This window comes from Cariama cristata, unplaced genomic scaffold, assembly GCF_000690535.1.
Source record: "Cariama cristata isolate BGI_N322 unplaced genomic scaffold, ASM69053v1 scaffold11666, whole genome shotgun sequence".
In the NCBI taxonomy this organism is placed as follows: domain Eukaryota; kingdom Metazoa; phylum Chordata; class Aves; order Cariamiformes; family Cariamidae; genus Cariama; species Cariama cristata.
Window position 1 is genome coordinate 5219 of NW_009621554.1, and position 16143 is coordinate 21361.

The 16143-nt window shown below is 35.1% G+C and overlaps 1 protein-coding gene across 1 annotated transcript; it reads right to left on the reverse strand.

The window, feature by feature from the left end:
• Positions 1–841: 841 nt before the first annotated feature.
• On the reverse strand, positions 842–14726 carry LOC104156892 (PR domain zinc finger protein 2-like; the record flags this gene model as incomplete). Its single annotated transcript, XM_009702007.1, has 4 exons — positions 14718–14726; positions 5929–6046; positions 4536–4639; positions 842–994 (listed from the first exon to the last, which is right to left on the reverse strand). Coding segments are annotated over exons 1-4 (384 nt in total), but the record flags the coding sequence as incomplete, so codon positions are not given.
• Between the last annotated feature and the right edge of the window lie 1417 nt (positions 14727–16143).

Genomic DNA, 16143 nt, shown 5'->3' on the forward strand with positions numbered 1-16143 from the left:
CTGAAATACAACAGTTTTACACATTGCTATACTGCCCTATAAACTTCAAAACTGCACGGGATCAACTCATTCTTTTATTAAGTGAAGATCAGTTACTTACAGAGGTTGTCGCCTTACAAGGAAATGTAAGAAACGGCAATAGCAAGGCTGCATATACCCAAAAACTACAAAAGCATGTTAAATAGAAACAAAGTTGAGCTACATATACTCACTGCTAGTAGGTTCTTGATCACAGATTCAAATAATACTTTATAGCCACAATATTCTAACACTAACATACTCTACCATTACTTAAACCATTTTTTTTCTTGGTTTGGGAGATACATTGCCCCAGGATTTATACCCTTTTCCACACCCCTCACTCCCTGAATAAAACTGGAATGGTCTAAAACCAGGAAAATTTGTTTCATGAAGCTACCTATAAAAGACTCTTGACAACCAATCTTTGTCATATGATGCAAAGACCATAAAAATAACTGATTTCAAAATCCTCAGTAGAAAGTGTCTCAGTATCTACAGAAATAGAAGAAACACGCATTTTATGTAATCTGCTATAGTTTTTCATTCTAGTTTGTACCAAATTCAGTGCTACAGCAAATCATTAACGACAATATAGACTCGGTGTTCACACTTAACCTATATTTTAACAGTAGATTTTAATGTCAACTGTATTGGCACAGAAGAATTCACACCAATTGAATGTAGCATTTGCAATATTTAGATTGTATTTCATTAAAAGTTTAATACAAATAGCAAAAAAATAGAATTTGAATAAAGGGGAATAAAAAGTATTAATAATAAAAGGTAACAGAGCAGTAACTGGTTCTTCAGACATTGATACCTTTAAACTTTTGTAGTATATGGTCCTGTTGATCTCCAGAGGAAACAGATTTTGCTCCTTTCCTGAACGTGCCCAGTTTATATACCGCAGCCAGTTCCCTTTCTCTGGATCAGTTGCATCAACACACATCCATCCCAAGTTTGGGTAATACACCTACAAGACAAAAATGGCATTAAGCAAATGAACAACTGCTAACACAGAAGTGTACATGCACCAGAACACTACACATTTTAAAGCTATACAAAGTAGTAGCTATCATCTAAGGACAAAGAAAACCCAAAGGATAGGAGCAGAGGTAGGGGCTGTACTGGGGGTAGCGTTGCTGGTCTTTGGCAATCTTGTTAGTGGAACTCGTACAATTGGGAAAAAAAAAAACAAACCAACACCTTTTGGCCTGCAAGCCCTTCTCTGAAGGTTTTGGGTTCAAAAGCCAAAATACTCAAAACGTTTTATGCTTTCTTTCCAGTTTGGCAAGTCTAAAATGATGCTCTAGATTTTGCATTTAGTAAAATGACTGATTTTAAGATATAAAGGCAATAGAGCTTTATTTTTACTAATCTGATGAATTGGGAAAAGTAACTATATAGAAGTTAGAAGTATTTACTTTATTTGGAAAGATAAGGGAAAGCATAATTTATTATTTAATCTTTTTTCAGGGTATTAAAGACAATCTTAACCTTTCAGAAATCTTGTGATCACCTCAAAAATTGACTCAAACTTCTGCATGTTCCAAAATGCTGTGTAAATTCTTTGGTTTCCATTCTTGGAGAAAAATTTTGAACACCTACTCCTGTTTTATATTTCAAGACAGCTTGCAATAAAGCAAAGTTACTGACATCTTCAGCATTTTCTGATGACAGGCAACTCTGCTTCTCTTCCAAGACATGTTACACATCTCCCACTCTTCTTACTATAATCCATGTTAGATGTCTTTAAGAGCATGAATCAGTGGATGCTATAGATTTTGTTTTCCAAACTGAGGAACACACCACTGTTTGGCAACTGGAACTATCATTCTTCCATTACTTTTCTCAGATCACAGGTATACTAACAGGTACACACTGTCTCAGAAGTATTGGGCAGCTCACATTTTTAGACAAACAAAAAAGGAAAAATATGTGCAATTTGATTATGTCTTACTATTTGCTTTTTTCCTTTTGGTCAAGTCTATAAATATTAGATTCTGCCTGGAAGACCTCTTTTCAAAACCCAGCCTCCCAAGCTCATTACCTCCTGCAACATTCACTTTGCATCATTGCAGATAAACTAAAATTCCGATTTCACTGCAGCTTTCCCATTTTCTTACACAATTTTGTAGCTTTTCATTGTTTCTGATATTTACAAGTAATTCTAACTTTTCGAACTCTTTTACATTTTCAATTTCAAGTACACTTCTACAACAGCTTAAATACCATTTAATAAATCTGATTTCTTTTGTGTTGATACACGGTCGGTTTAATAAAATAGAATTTTACGGATAAAGGTAAAGCTTTGATAAATATACAAAAATCATCTTAGTTTCTTTCCAAGCAAACAGAAAACATCTCCCTTAGTTAAACTATTCAAGCACAGATTTCATCAGCTGACTTCTGAAAGAATGTTCATCAGCGCACCCAGCCCTTGCAATGTGAAAGCGTAAACAGCTTCACAGACCAAGACTGTAAAAGCAATCCTTTTGGTTAAAATGGAAGAAAAGAGCTGAACAATGCTGTGGAAGAGTTAGCAGATATGCAATATATGACAAAACATAATACTTTATTGCTTTTTTAAAATATTACTTTATTATGGTTTTTGCACAAAACAAAATACTTTATTACTTTTCAGTTAAAGCTTTAATTTACAGAATATTGTTTAAAGGCCTTGTGCACTGTGAGAAAGGAAATAGCTCCAACTCCTCTATATAACACTGCGACTAGGTGATTCCTGTAAACCACAATAAAGATCATTCAGCACACTTGCACCAGTCACTCTGAATCAGCAGATGGCATTTGCCTCAGTTTTCAGTCACTTGCCATCATTTTTCTATCTGTGGCTTCTCTCTGACAGAAAATGAAAATATCTTCAAGTCTCTACTTCTCTCCTCAGACATGGCAAGCATACACTGACACAAAACACACATCCTTTTCAGAATGATCCTCTAGCATGACAGTTCAAAATTACTAAAATTGACTGGAGATGCCAGGTTTTAAAAGCCTTACTTTTTCTTCAGGTTAACTTCTCTAAAGAAACAAATGAGATTCTTGTGGAAAAGGTTGCTCTCCTAGTTGGAAGTCCATGTATCTAACTACTCCCACACACCACCACCCTCTTACAAACCACATTTTCTACCAGTTAAGATTCTGGAGTGGTTTCTCATATCAGCATATGGGGCCAACTGTTGCAGTCTTGTTTTACCTGCTTTTTTCCAATTCCGAAATCAGTACTAAAGCGACACACAATTACTTTGAAATCTAGCAAGGGTTCCCACCATCACCTGCATTGCAAACTATGAAACTTGGTAACAGCTTGTTTCCGACTATCATTTCTCTAACACAAATTTAAAAAATATTAAGACATATCCACTGAGAACATTCAAATTCCAGCACTGAGAAAAACAATTGCAAGGTCAATAATTTACTTGACTGATTCAATCTCACTAGGTGTTCTTGTACCAGATCAAAACGGGAGATACCTTATGCAGTGGAGTTTGTGGTAACAGTAGCTCAATGCAACAAGCATCATACTTGAACATTTTATTACTTTCCTGAATGTGAGTTTGCACTTATGGGATATTGTTCTAGATCAATTCCTCTTACAGGGGTTAACATTAGGTTTTGTGTGTGCACCCAGTGTTTTATGCAGTTCAATTTTTGCAGGCTAGGGGCCAGAAGGATGGCTACTATCAATATCTTTAGCCTAAAAATATGTAAACTAGCAAGTTCTGTTCCAGAATATGCTATGCCACAGTTCATCCATCCCTCCCCTCCTTGACCATTCAGTTTGCTAAAGCCATTTGCTGTATGTGTTTTCACAAAGACTGAAGTCGTCTTTGGAAGTAGCTATGAACTGCCTCAAAGACACTGTAGACAGGATTCCACTCCAGATTAAGACACCTACACTTTGAAATCTACATAATATCCAAGGTCTTACGACTATCAGTGGAGCTTAAAGAGCTATTCAGCTGTCCAGACAGTATTTGCTTTAAGGCAAGCCCAAACACAAGCAGTACAAGAAATACTGCAACAGTTGAGAACTTTTATAAAAACCTCCAAAAGCAAAACCAATTCCCATAACAAAGCTGGTTTTCAAAGAGCTCGATGAGGAGGAGTGCTGTGGCTTCCTGAAGAGATTTCATATCCTCCTGATTTCCCTAATTTCAGAAGCAGTTGACAACACTCAGTTGCAGAAGAGGTATCACTCAGGGTTCAAGCCAAAGCAAAGGTTTATCAGCGACAGACTCTTTAGGGCAGGTATCATCAAGAGACGGTATATAAAAAAATTAATACAGCAATTTCAAACAATGCCAGTAGTTTAAAGCTTTGTAATTCAGAATGGTTGCTCAGTCCAAGCGTCTATAAATAACTGTAATGGTAGACATAGACAGCAATTATTTCACATCATGTCTATTTCTAAAATCTCTGGAAAAATTAAAGGCTAAATACAAAATATTGACCTAGTGACAGTTAACTTTTTCCACTTACAAGCTCTTTCTTACCTCCCACATGTATACATTGCTCTTAACTTGAGATCTTTTTTTCTTGTCACCAACAAATGGTCCAAACTTCTTGCCTTTCAAAATTGATTTTGTTGCCCAGACACCTGAAGAGACACATAGCAGTAGTTAAAACTAATCTAACTTATCTCAAGCAGATCTTCTACTCACAATTCATAATTCTTAAGACCATTACATGTGTCTGTCTCAGACTGGGGAGCATCCTAGAGTATGAGCATAACAATAAGGAAATTGAAACTTACTAAAATGAATTCAAACAACCCTCTCCCCAAACTCACTTCAGTCATGAAAGGTTTAAGCATTTACCTGGTTTCATTCTCTGCTCATGGGCTACTGTAGCTCTGAAGACAAAACCAAACACCTTGATTTTCCTTGTCCTTCAGGTGATATTCAAAATACCATAAGGGCATTACAGGTTTTATACTGTAAAGTCCCAAATTTCAGCTGTTTTGCTGAGGAAACATGTTATTAAAACAAAAATCCTATTTGCTTTCTCTGAAACAACGTCAGGCAAATGAAGCCCTCACAAAAGCTGTGAAATTAATTAATAGTGTATTTTCAAGGAAAAGAACATTCAGGATTGGTTAAAATATGTGCATCTGCCCACAAATTTATTGACAAGATTTAACCAAACTGAAAATGGACAGCTGCATTTCACACTTTATAGCACAAAAACTAAGAACAGATTGACAAATAATTGCTAATCAAACATAACATTCTCATTCAGACCATGCTTTTCTTACTAGAAAAGATTAACCTTGCCCCAAGGAGCTTACAACCTGTTACCAACAGTAACGCATCTATTGTCAGGCTTATTCCCCAAACTATCAGCTTTCAACATCAAGTATGCAGTCTGCAATTCTGACTTCCACCAAAGTTCTTTTTTAACAAAGGATGTAGGAGAAGCCAAGCATTTTGCACATATTACACAAAAAACACTTTGCTCCATATAGCAGCTTTTAAGCCAGCACCGAATCTGTTTTTATAAATTTATTAAACTTTTTATATTGATTGGACAGTGAGATGCAGCATTCTAAAGAGGCAACAGCAAGATAGTTGCAAAACACAAAACTGGTAAAGTGCTATAAGTGGGGAAAAAAAACCAACAGTGAAGTAACAGATCAGTATTTTCATAACTTAATCTATTTGCACCTTGTTCCACCTTTGATCCCAATTCTGATGTTCTAGGTACATCATCTTGGGACGCTGGAGAAACTTAGAAGCTGTCCACTCTTGCCAACAGAAATTATTTCAGATAAATGCACCAGCCATCATCTCTACCCAGCACAGGAGGGCACCAAACTTTCACAGCAACTGTAATTTATGTGAGCTAGTGTAAAAATCTTCATTCTCTTTTCACAGTTTTAGCACCCACCAAGTCGTGTCTTGTCAACAGCAGATGGGAAGAGCCTCACGTCCTCCGGAAGGCCCCGAAGCACATGCTCAGGTACATCATCCAAGGTCTCCACAGCGACAGCAGATTCAGTTGTGTTCTACAAGTCAAAAAGCCAGAAGGGTCACAACCATTAACAGATAAAAACAATAGCACAACAGATGATCAACCCATACGAGCTACAAAAACTCCTGACTTGAAATTAAAGTAAAATTTCCAAATTGCCATTTCAACAAGGGTCCCCTCCATCAACATGCTAACGTAGAAATATCTTTTTATCAGAACATTCAAGTTTTCACTATTATTTTCATTACACTTGTTTATGCTTTAATGCAGAGTTCTAAGACCATGTTAGAGATACACATAAAACATTGCTCTAAATATTCTTTTGCTTTAGTTAATGGATATGTTTTGATTACAAGCAGTATACAGTGAGTAAATCTAACTGAAAGGGTTTCCATGTATCTCTTAGGCCATTTGTCATTTCATTCCCTTTCCTTGGTCTCTCCTTAAAAACAAATTCACAATTCTCCCTTGAGTTTCTTGGAGGATAGAGCTAAAGGTATTTTATAAAAAAAACTTACCTGACAGCACTACTGTATTATAAGATACATTATAAGATGAATGAGAAGTACTGTGGTTCTATGCTTTGGAAAATACCTGTATTTTTCAGAATATCGTTTCATATGAGTTCAGGCTTAGTGTAAATCTTTGAAACCGCCCATTAATATGGTAATCAAACCCATTCATAGAACTAGTTTCAGTTGCATTATTTTTGCTGATCAGTTATGCCATGAGAAACTACATTTAACAAGTAATTAGGTCAGTAATAGTATTGTTACATGCTACATTATGTTGAGACAATATTCCTTTGTGCTGTTTCTGATTAAAGTTCTTCCAAATTTCAGATAAAATACATTGTAAAGTTGATCTACCTGCCTAGTCTATTATGCTGAGACTTCTTCAAAAAATATCACATAAGTGTTCATATAAAGTCCTAGAGTTTCAGTATCTATGAGTTACCACCATAAAAACCTCCAGTTCCTTAAACATTCTATTGAAGCATTAAAATTACCCTGATTACACAACATATTTGTAAACAATATGTTTAATTGTATTTTTTAAATTGACAACTCAATTTTTTTTAAAAGTATGTAGCAGGAAAACACATTAGCTCTTACATAACCTGTCTGGAAAGTCTAACTCAAAAAAAGTAAAGGAGGTAGATTCATTTTCCCTCTAAATTACAGACAGCTACAACAGACCTAATCTAATTTTCAGAAAGATTAGGTCTGAATGTAAGCCACAAAAAGTTTTCAGTATTTGAAGTTTCAGCTCTACACTGGATCTTAAATATGATCTCCTCTGCTAGAAAATGTTTCTGACTGCTTCTGAAAGACTAGTATATTCAAGACCAACACATGATGCTTTTAGTAGAAATCTGTTAGCTGCGTACTTTTTGAACACTGGATAGTCAGAAGATGAGAGAAGTTGTTAGAAGTGTTTCAGTGTTACATATATCATTTGTCCAAATTATACTGTTGAAACATGTTACTGGCAATTAAAGTATTGAGAAGCAAGTGTACTGCCACACTAAAATAGACTTACTTGATTAAAACTGTATGCAGCAAAACAGCCAGAACACAGGAAGAACATGAAGTTTTTTCATTTTATTTCATAACCATCCTATTGACAGTTTTTTTAAAATCCTGAGTTTCCTACAAAAAATAAAACAGTAAAAGTCCCTAAAATAGAAGTAGAATGCAAGTTGATTCTGCACTAAAGCATCAGCAACTGCCTTCCATTATCTTTTCTTAACACCTAGACACTCATCTTCTGCAAATTCTGCTTCAAAATGCAGAACAAGTGTGGATCAAATAAACCTGCTCAAGCCAGCAAAGCAGTTTCGCATGACCCTCAGTAAGCAAGTTTCAGTAAAGGTTAGTAAAATCATGTAGGTTTGATTCGATCCACTTCAGAGGTGTGGCATGTAGCTTGTCTTTATTACAACTGACAGCATTAATGAAAAGGATGACTGGAAAAAATTTATGTCTTGTTTTCTGTTTGACTTAACATAAATATGTGTCCATAAAAAGTAATGCTGACTAAAAGCAAGACAAAAATAGTTCACTATTAAAGGCATGCCTATTAACAGAGAACTAGGAAATTAAATACTGAAAGTTGTTAAGTTCTAATATTTATGTGTACTTAACACACAATTCTAAACATTTTCCATTTTATATGTATTTTTTAAAGAATCCTTCAATTCTTTTTAAATGAAAACTGAGATATACTGCAATTTTCCTGAGTATACCACGGTTTCATACTATTTGTGCTCATAATGAAAGCTAACTAGTATTTCAGCCTAGAGTATAAGGACAACTCAAAGTTTCAAACCAAAGGGCAATTCCAGCTCCAGAGCACTTATGCTCTGAGGGTCCAGATCTGCTCATACAGCCTTCCATTTTAATTTTGTCAATCATTTCCTGAACATGCACATACAAATTCCAAATCAAACAACTGTTTATGCCTCTGTGCATAAAGGAAAGAATGATGTAAAGCTTCAGTAACAGGAATAACTTGCCTAGAAACACACAAGTGATGACTTTGGACATACAGCACAAAGCCAGAATACCAGCTACCCACCACGCTGAGGATAATTTCACATGTATTAGCAATTCTTTATTTCCCCCTTTTCAAATGATAACTTCCAGGCATACTCAATCTGATCAGTCCCCAAAACCATTCTAAAATATTTTCTGGTATTGCCTTATGTGCAAAAGGTATCACTTGTGAGAAAGACTAAACAGTAACTCAAGGACAAAACCATACTCAAAGTTGCCAGAAGTGCATACATTTCACAAAAAACGTTATTTGTTTTACCTATTGAATCAAGGATGTTGCAGTAAATTAACTACTCCAATGTACATACTAGAACTTGCACTTGGGATACACCATCTACCCTGTCCTAAACACGGATATATCCTGCACTACCCAGCACTGAATGTTAGGTGGACAGAGACAAGCTACCCTGCACACACAGAGGACTAGTGATGGGCATAATACCCTTACAGTAGAGTAGCTGAAATGACAAAGCTTGTACTTTATTGTACTTCACAGAGTCGCTACTACTATGTCTATTGTTGTCTTTCTACTGTTCTATTTACCTACAAACATGCCATTGCACTCCAAAGATAGATGTCAAAGTTAACTGCTATATGTCAAGTTTACTGCTCTGCAACAACTAGAATAAGCTAAAAGTAGCTTTTAGAGAGAATAATGGGTTTTAAATAATGTCATTAAAGTTATTATTTCAGTGTTCTAAATCTTAATCATAATTCCTAAATAAGTCAACAGCTCAAAATTCTTAGCCAGCAGGTTATAATTAATACAAAAGGTTTTAAGATATTTTCTTATTAAAGACTGAAAGGCAATAGTGAGCTAATAAATGATTTACGAATGTTTAATAAGTGATTAGTTCCATTTTAAGGAGCCTACAAGGTTCAATAGGCTGTTTGTAATATTATTCATACTATTCGTATAATACAACAGTAAACACTGCTCACACTCATCATTAAACAACTAGTCCTTTATTATCTAATTATAATCAACAAAACACTATTCCTGATAAAAATGACCAGAATTTCAAAGCTACAAGCATTCAGTTTCCCATAAAACCTGTCCACATTATGAAAGAATCGTGCTCTGTGAGAACTAGGCATATGTTGAACCTCGTGCAACAGCCCTCAAAGAAGCACCTGCCCTCTGACATCGACCTTTGATCACTCTGGTCAGAAATAAATACTGGTGGTGATGGTAATGAAGGATGTTGTACTAAAGCTCTGAATAACCTCTGGGAGGTGTTAAACTGAGAAATAACAACAACTTGGGCAACACTACAGTTGTCCAAGTAAATTCCAACTTTCTGGAAATGAATCTTGCTTTTAGATATAACCATAAAGCAGAGATACAATAGTAGGTTTCATATACTGAGTAATACTCAGAGCATTTTCCATTGAGCACTTATGAAATATGTTATGCTGAAAGTTTACTGGCAATATAATTTAAAATGTATCTCTATACGCTATCAAATTTAAGGTTTTTATCTCTAAAGCAAAACAGATAAAGCTTCTCAACCTTTTCTACTTAGCATCAACTCTTTTTGAGGGTGCTGTGTACAGTAATTATTCTTTACATTTATGAATGTGACTTGCTGAGTTAAGTTACAAGAACATGTCTTCTGCCGGCTTTAATAGCAACGAGAAAAATGATAAAACTGGAGTCATAGCAAGGTTATACTACTGCTGCCTTGGTAAGCCCTAACAGCTGCACAGACACATCCTAGAGAGCTATTTCTAGGGGAGAAAGACCTCCAAATTGGAAACCGTGGAAGGAATAGAATGTCAGAAATCCCTTTCCATCCAAGAAGGCAAAGAGATGGGGGGGTGGGAATCCTTAGTCTTTAATTATAATAGCTGAAGTCTTATTCAAAAGACAAGCAAAGTTTTATTTTGCTCTTCCAACAATCCAAAAGGAAAAAGTGATTAAAGAAGTCTGATTTTTCCGACATCTGTTAGCCTTGAACTGATACACAAGAAGCCATGTTTCATCAGACAAAAAAGAAACACACTCTTCTCAGCATATCAAAGAAACCTAAATATCTTTGCAGTACATTACCCCATTATTTCATTAGGAGAGAATCAAGGCTATTTTTCACAGTGGTTTCTAACAAATTACATATAAAGAAAGATAAGGGGGACTAGAGAGAGTGAAGACAACAGCTATCAGAATAATGCACTTCAAGTTTCAAGCTAAGTGGGGTCGGTTTTGGTTGGATTTGGTTTGTTTGAGGGTTTTTGGTTTGGTTTTGTTTTTTTACAGCCATAGCCAGATGAGAAGTTAAAAATCTCAAGCCTGCAAATAAATTTTAACCTACCAAAACTTTAAAAATCAGTCTCAACTTATTTGGGCAGAAGTGCACAGCACTGTGTTACAACCTCTGATATGTTTGGCGTATTCCTTAATAGTCACATCTCCTTTTAGCCATAAATATCCCAAAACTGTTCTATCATAAAAGTTTATTTGTTTGGAGTAACATACAATCAGAACTTTATTTTGCATCTACCTACATAAATCAAAGACTAGCAGCTACATTCAGGGAACACAACATTCAGACTCATTCAACACCTGTCATACTAATGGATTTCACGAGTACCAGAAAATTGGATATGGCCTAGTACATAACAATACATTTCACAACTCAAACGAATGGTAATAAGCAACCAAATACTAAACAGTAAAATAAACAACAATTTGGTTCAGTCAAATCAGTGCAATCTCATTTTATTTGCCATTTAAATGTAGCTACTTAAAACATTTTCCAGATCACAACTTGTCCCCAAGGAATGTCTGTCTACCAAAAGAAATATTGTATTTCAAACACTTTTCTACTGACACATAACAATGACATTTAAATTTATTTTTCTGTTCAAAAAAATTCACCTCCTGATAAGGACAGTGTACTGCTGCATGTCCTACAGCCAACTTTTGCATTTAACTGAAGTCCTAACAGAGTATTTTTCACTCTAAGAGTGCAATTTTGAATACAAAAGCACCTGAAGCTTATTTCACTTTTAAGCTTCTTACTCTGAAGTTCATCAGAAATATCACATTTGAATGCTAGCATTCAAATTAGCCAGGGTGAAGTGACTTCAGAACAATGCCAAAAAATCATGTGAGGGCTAAAGGGGTGCCTTAACTAAATCTTTTCCTGTTTGCATCAAATCACTTTGATCAGAGTCCAATCACTTTGACAGTACTTTTCAACACATTAAGTAATTTTTCACATCACTTTCAATATAATTGCACCTATGGACCAACCACAGATTAGACTATAATGTTACAAGCAGTATTTAAGCAGAGTACAAACAGTACCTGCAACAAGATGTTTACAGATGACCAGAGATTAGAGCAAAAATGGAAAAAAAAAACCATCCTGAACCATGTCATGAATGACAAACATTAGGTTAGTGTCATGTTTTGGTGGAAATAGGACTAAGATAAATGAAAAGACCAAGGAGGGGATGTCACTGAAGAGAGGGGGACATGGCAGAGAAGTTAGAAGAGGTAGCTGTGAAAAGGAGATGGAGTGACTTAGGCAGATGGCTAACGCTAACAGCGGTAAGGGTAAGTCAGAAGCACAAAGGTCTCTGCTTGTCCAAGAGCCCTATCTGGCTACCTCTCTTGGCCACAATTTCACTGTGTGTGCTTGAAAATTAAAGATGCATCTGAAATATTTGAAAGAATCATTGAAAAATTCAGAAGAAATAGGGAGAGGGAGTTTTTAATACAAGTGCAGGTGTAATTTGTTAATATATGCCTCACCATTTTTTAAATAACTGCCCATGCAGTTTTCCAAGTAGCATGCAACCTTCTTCCTACTCTACCTTAATGCAGTCTGAGATTCAGTAAATGCTACCAATGAAAACCCCGTATCTTCTTTTTTTTTTAATAAATTATTCAGTATATGAAGTAGTTTACATATTAAAGGAAGATCTCTTTTTAAAACAGATAGAGAACGCATACTGTCTATCCTGACAAAGCCATCTTCCAAAAAAACCCAAAATATTAATTCCAAGAACAGCTGCTAGTTTTTTTTAATCCTTCTTCTCCTTACTACAAAAAGGGCATATTAAATTATTTACGAAAAGGTTTTCCTTCACTACTTCAAGATTTCTATGGGATAAACAACAAAACTAGCAGTCCTTTCATACAAACCAAATTAACAATAGCCCAATTCGTTTCAGGGTGACTGAAGTCACACCAAAAGCAGAGATAAGCAGAATGAAAGAAATACGAGAACAGAACACTTGAAAGATGTTTGGCATCAGACAAAAACATTTCTTATACAGACCTGGCACTACAACGTGTCAACAGTGAATGAAATGACAAGGGCACTGCAAGAAAAAACACCACAGGGTTGACGCTAAATACATACTTAATATGAATGGGAATTGAACAATAAAAAGCCGTATGAGCTCTGTACACTTCGGAAACTAAATGTGAAAGCCAGATACACCACGAAGGACTCTAAGATACTGTAACTACTCCCAGAGGCCGGGTCATCTCATTATTTAATTGTAAGACGACATACATCACAGCACTGTGTAAGCACTATTAGCAGTCCCAATAAGAAAGATGAAGACTTTGGTTTCATACGGTACAGAAATCTTAATTCTAGAAACAAACTGGAGGGCAGACACACAGGACAACAGACAGGACACAAGGGGACACGGACACACAAATGGGAAGGAAACAGCCAATGCTAACAATTAAAGATTAGGATCTACAGCTTCCAGAATTTTAGCAGACTCCAAAGCTTATCAGAATGACTAATAAAGCAGGATTATTACTCAAGCAGCCAGAGCAATAGGCTGTTTGCTTCATGCCACTGAGTGCATTCAAAACAAACCTTACAGATGAAAAAAAATCTAGTCTCAACAGAAATAAATTGTGAAGCAATAGTTAACCTAGCTACCCCAAACTAGACTACTAATGCTTCAAAGTGTGCTAATGCAAATGTTATTTGTATTATATATATATGATAATTTATATTTGTGTATAGACATAATACAAATACTTTTTTTGCAAGATATATTTCAAGGCTCTGATAGAGATTCTATTTTGGTTTTTACTTTTTAAATATGCACATATATATTGATGATTTTTTACTTTGAGAAAAAAGCAACAGGAAACATCCCACCAACCCGTTTCACCCTGTAATTACTTATATTATGTATATACTTCTATAACTTCAGTAAGAACATATTTCAGCAAAGTCCTAATTATATTCAGTGCTGCTGATGATCAAATAAGGGCATAAAAGGCAATAAGAGCACTGAGACATAGGCATCAATAAAAAAGTATACAAAGCGTTTTACATGACTGCGTACCATTGTTGTTTCTGGCTAAGAAAGCTTCTGTTCATATCCAACTCTTTTAGCAAATTAAAAATGTGTTCCTTCAGCGTTAATATGCTATGTTCACGTTCCCAGGCCAAAGGGACTTTGTAAGATCATCCAAAGAGAGAAGTTCTTATGAGAAAATTTAAGGCAATACGTACTTTTTCTAGAAGTATCTTTAAGTAATACAATTGTGTGTGATAAACAGATGTATAATCCCTACTCGGACAGACAAATGCAAAATAAAATCATGTACACTTGGCACTGATTAAAACAACACCCACCAGTCAGGATATTCTTGCATCCATATAGTAGAGTATCACATCACAAAAGAAATGCGCTTTCCCAGTCTTTTCACTTGAGTCTAGGGGAAATGCTTAGGGTTCCAGAAAAGTGTGAAACTTCCTGATCAATCAATGTCTGTGACAGATTGTTCACTGCACATTTGAAATAGTAAAGTGGTTAAAAAACATTGAAAAAAAAATGAAACCTTCAATTTTCAATCCACTTTATAAAGAGCTGAATTATTACCAAAAGCCTCTGGATGAAATAGATTTTTCTGGAGAGGTGTTCTTATAAGAGGTGCCAGCAGTAATAACTTACATGCTGCTAAATGGAATTCACACACAAAAAACTTAAATCCATGAAATAAATCTCACAAGCATACACATTGTGGAAAGGAGGATTATCAAATTTAACAACACTGACGATTTTAAAGAACATTTATTTCTTGGTGGATGATTTACTTTTATTAATAATTAACTGTTCTAACATCTAAGTATTTTGACAAAGTCTTACATTTATACTCACCTGATTCATTTTGAATTCCTGTTGTGTTCTGAAAAGATACACACAACAAAGAAACTCCTTTGATTACATGAGCCCTAAAAAGAAAAACAGACAATTGTAACACGTACCTGCCTACAAATTTACACTGAATTGAAAGTACACACAGGTCTGCAGTTTCTCTTCCTAAAGCATGCGTCACAAAGCAGTATATTGCTTTATTAAAAAAAATCTGCTCCAAGCTATAGTTTTGTTATTATAGCTCAAATGTATATGAATAATCTCTAGACAGATATCCATCGTTAATCTTTCTCCCCGTTTTAACAGATGACGCAAAAGAAATATGCTCAAGTAGGATTGTTCCATTTGTTTTTAAAAACAAGTTGGCTTATTCCAGATTGAGTACTTTTAAGAACTTTAGGAGTCAGGTCTCTTTAGAATTCAGTATCAAAGCATTATGAAAGACCTTAAGTGCTTTTCAAATCAACAAAATGTATATGTTTGCATCTCCACTCTCCTGTATCAGAAACAGGAAATTCTTCCTTAAAATTGGGGTTTTTATTAAGGAATTTTATTACACTAGCACATTTGGCAAAAAAAAAAACAGAAGCCTGAGATTTCAAAAGGTTTCCGAGTTCAGTAGGCATCAAATTTTGAAACTCATGACTCAAGACAAAACTAATCAGAACAATGCCATATCTAAGAGTCTAGTACACCAACTCACTTCCTTTCTTGTTTTTTTTTTTCAATACCTACAAAAAAGCGTTATTGCTGAAAACACTATCCTTCCTGGTATCATACATAATTTCCAATAAAGGAACAATACCCTTTATAGGATGTTAACTGGTACCTAATCACTTAAAGCACTTCATTCAAGTACTGCTATTTCTTCCCCCTCTTTAGTTTTCTTACTATAACAATGATTAACTGATTTTTAGTAAGTACTCTCTATAAATACTAACATTTAATTTAAAACACATTCAAGCAAAATATACTCCAAATAAATTTCATATAATCCTTCACATCTTTGGACTGTAAGAACTCCTAATGCTGCATAAGAAGAGTGAAAATACTGCCAAGTTTCATACAAATGTTGCATTGCTTAAGAAATTAGTAAGAAAAGGAAAAACTTCCTTGAAAATGATATTTCTATTGTGTAGAAATGATATTTCTATTGTGTTCCAGGATTAACTCCTTTTGTCCCGATACTTCCATACTACATTAGCATTTAGACAAACAGCTGAAACATCACTATTTCAGTTCCAGTTTTGCAGTTGGTTCTGTGGGATTTACAGTTTGCCCGCAAAGACCAGCTACAGGACAAGGAGCTCCATCTCAGCAGCTTTTAAACACCTGAACAAAAGCACTCCTTTTGGAATTTCCTTTCTAACTTATTTCGGTATATCTGTCAAATACAAATCAATTCCTAGGAATGATACATCCCAAGCAT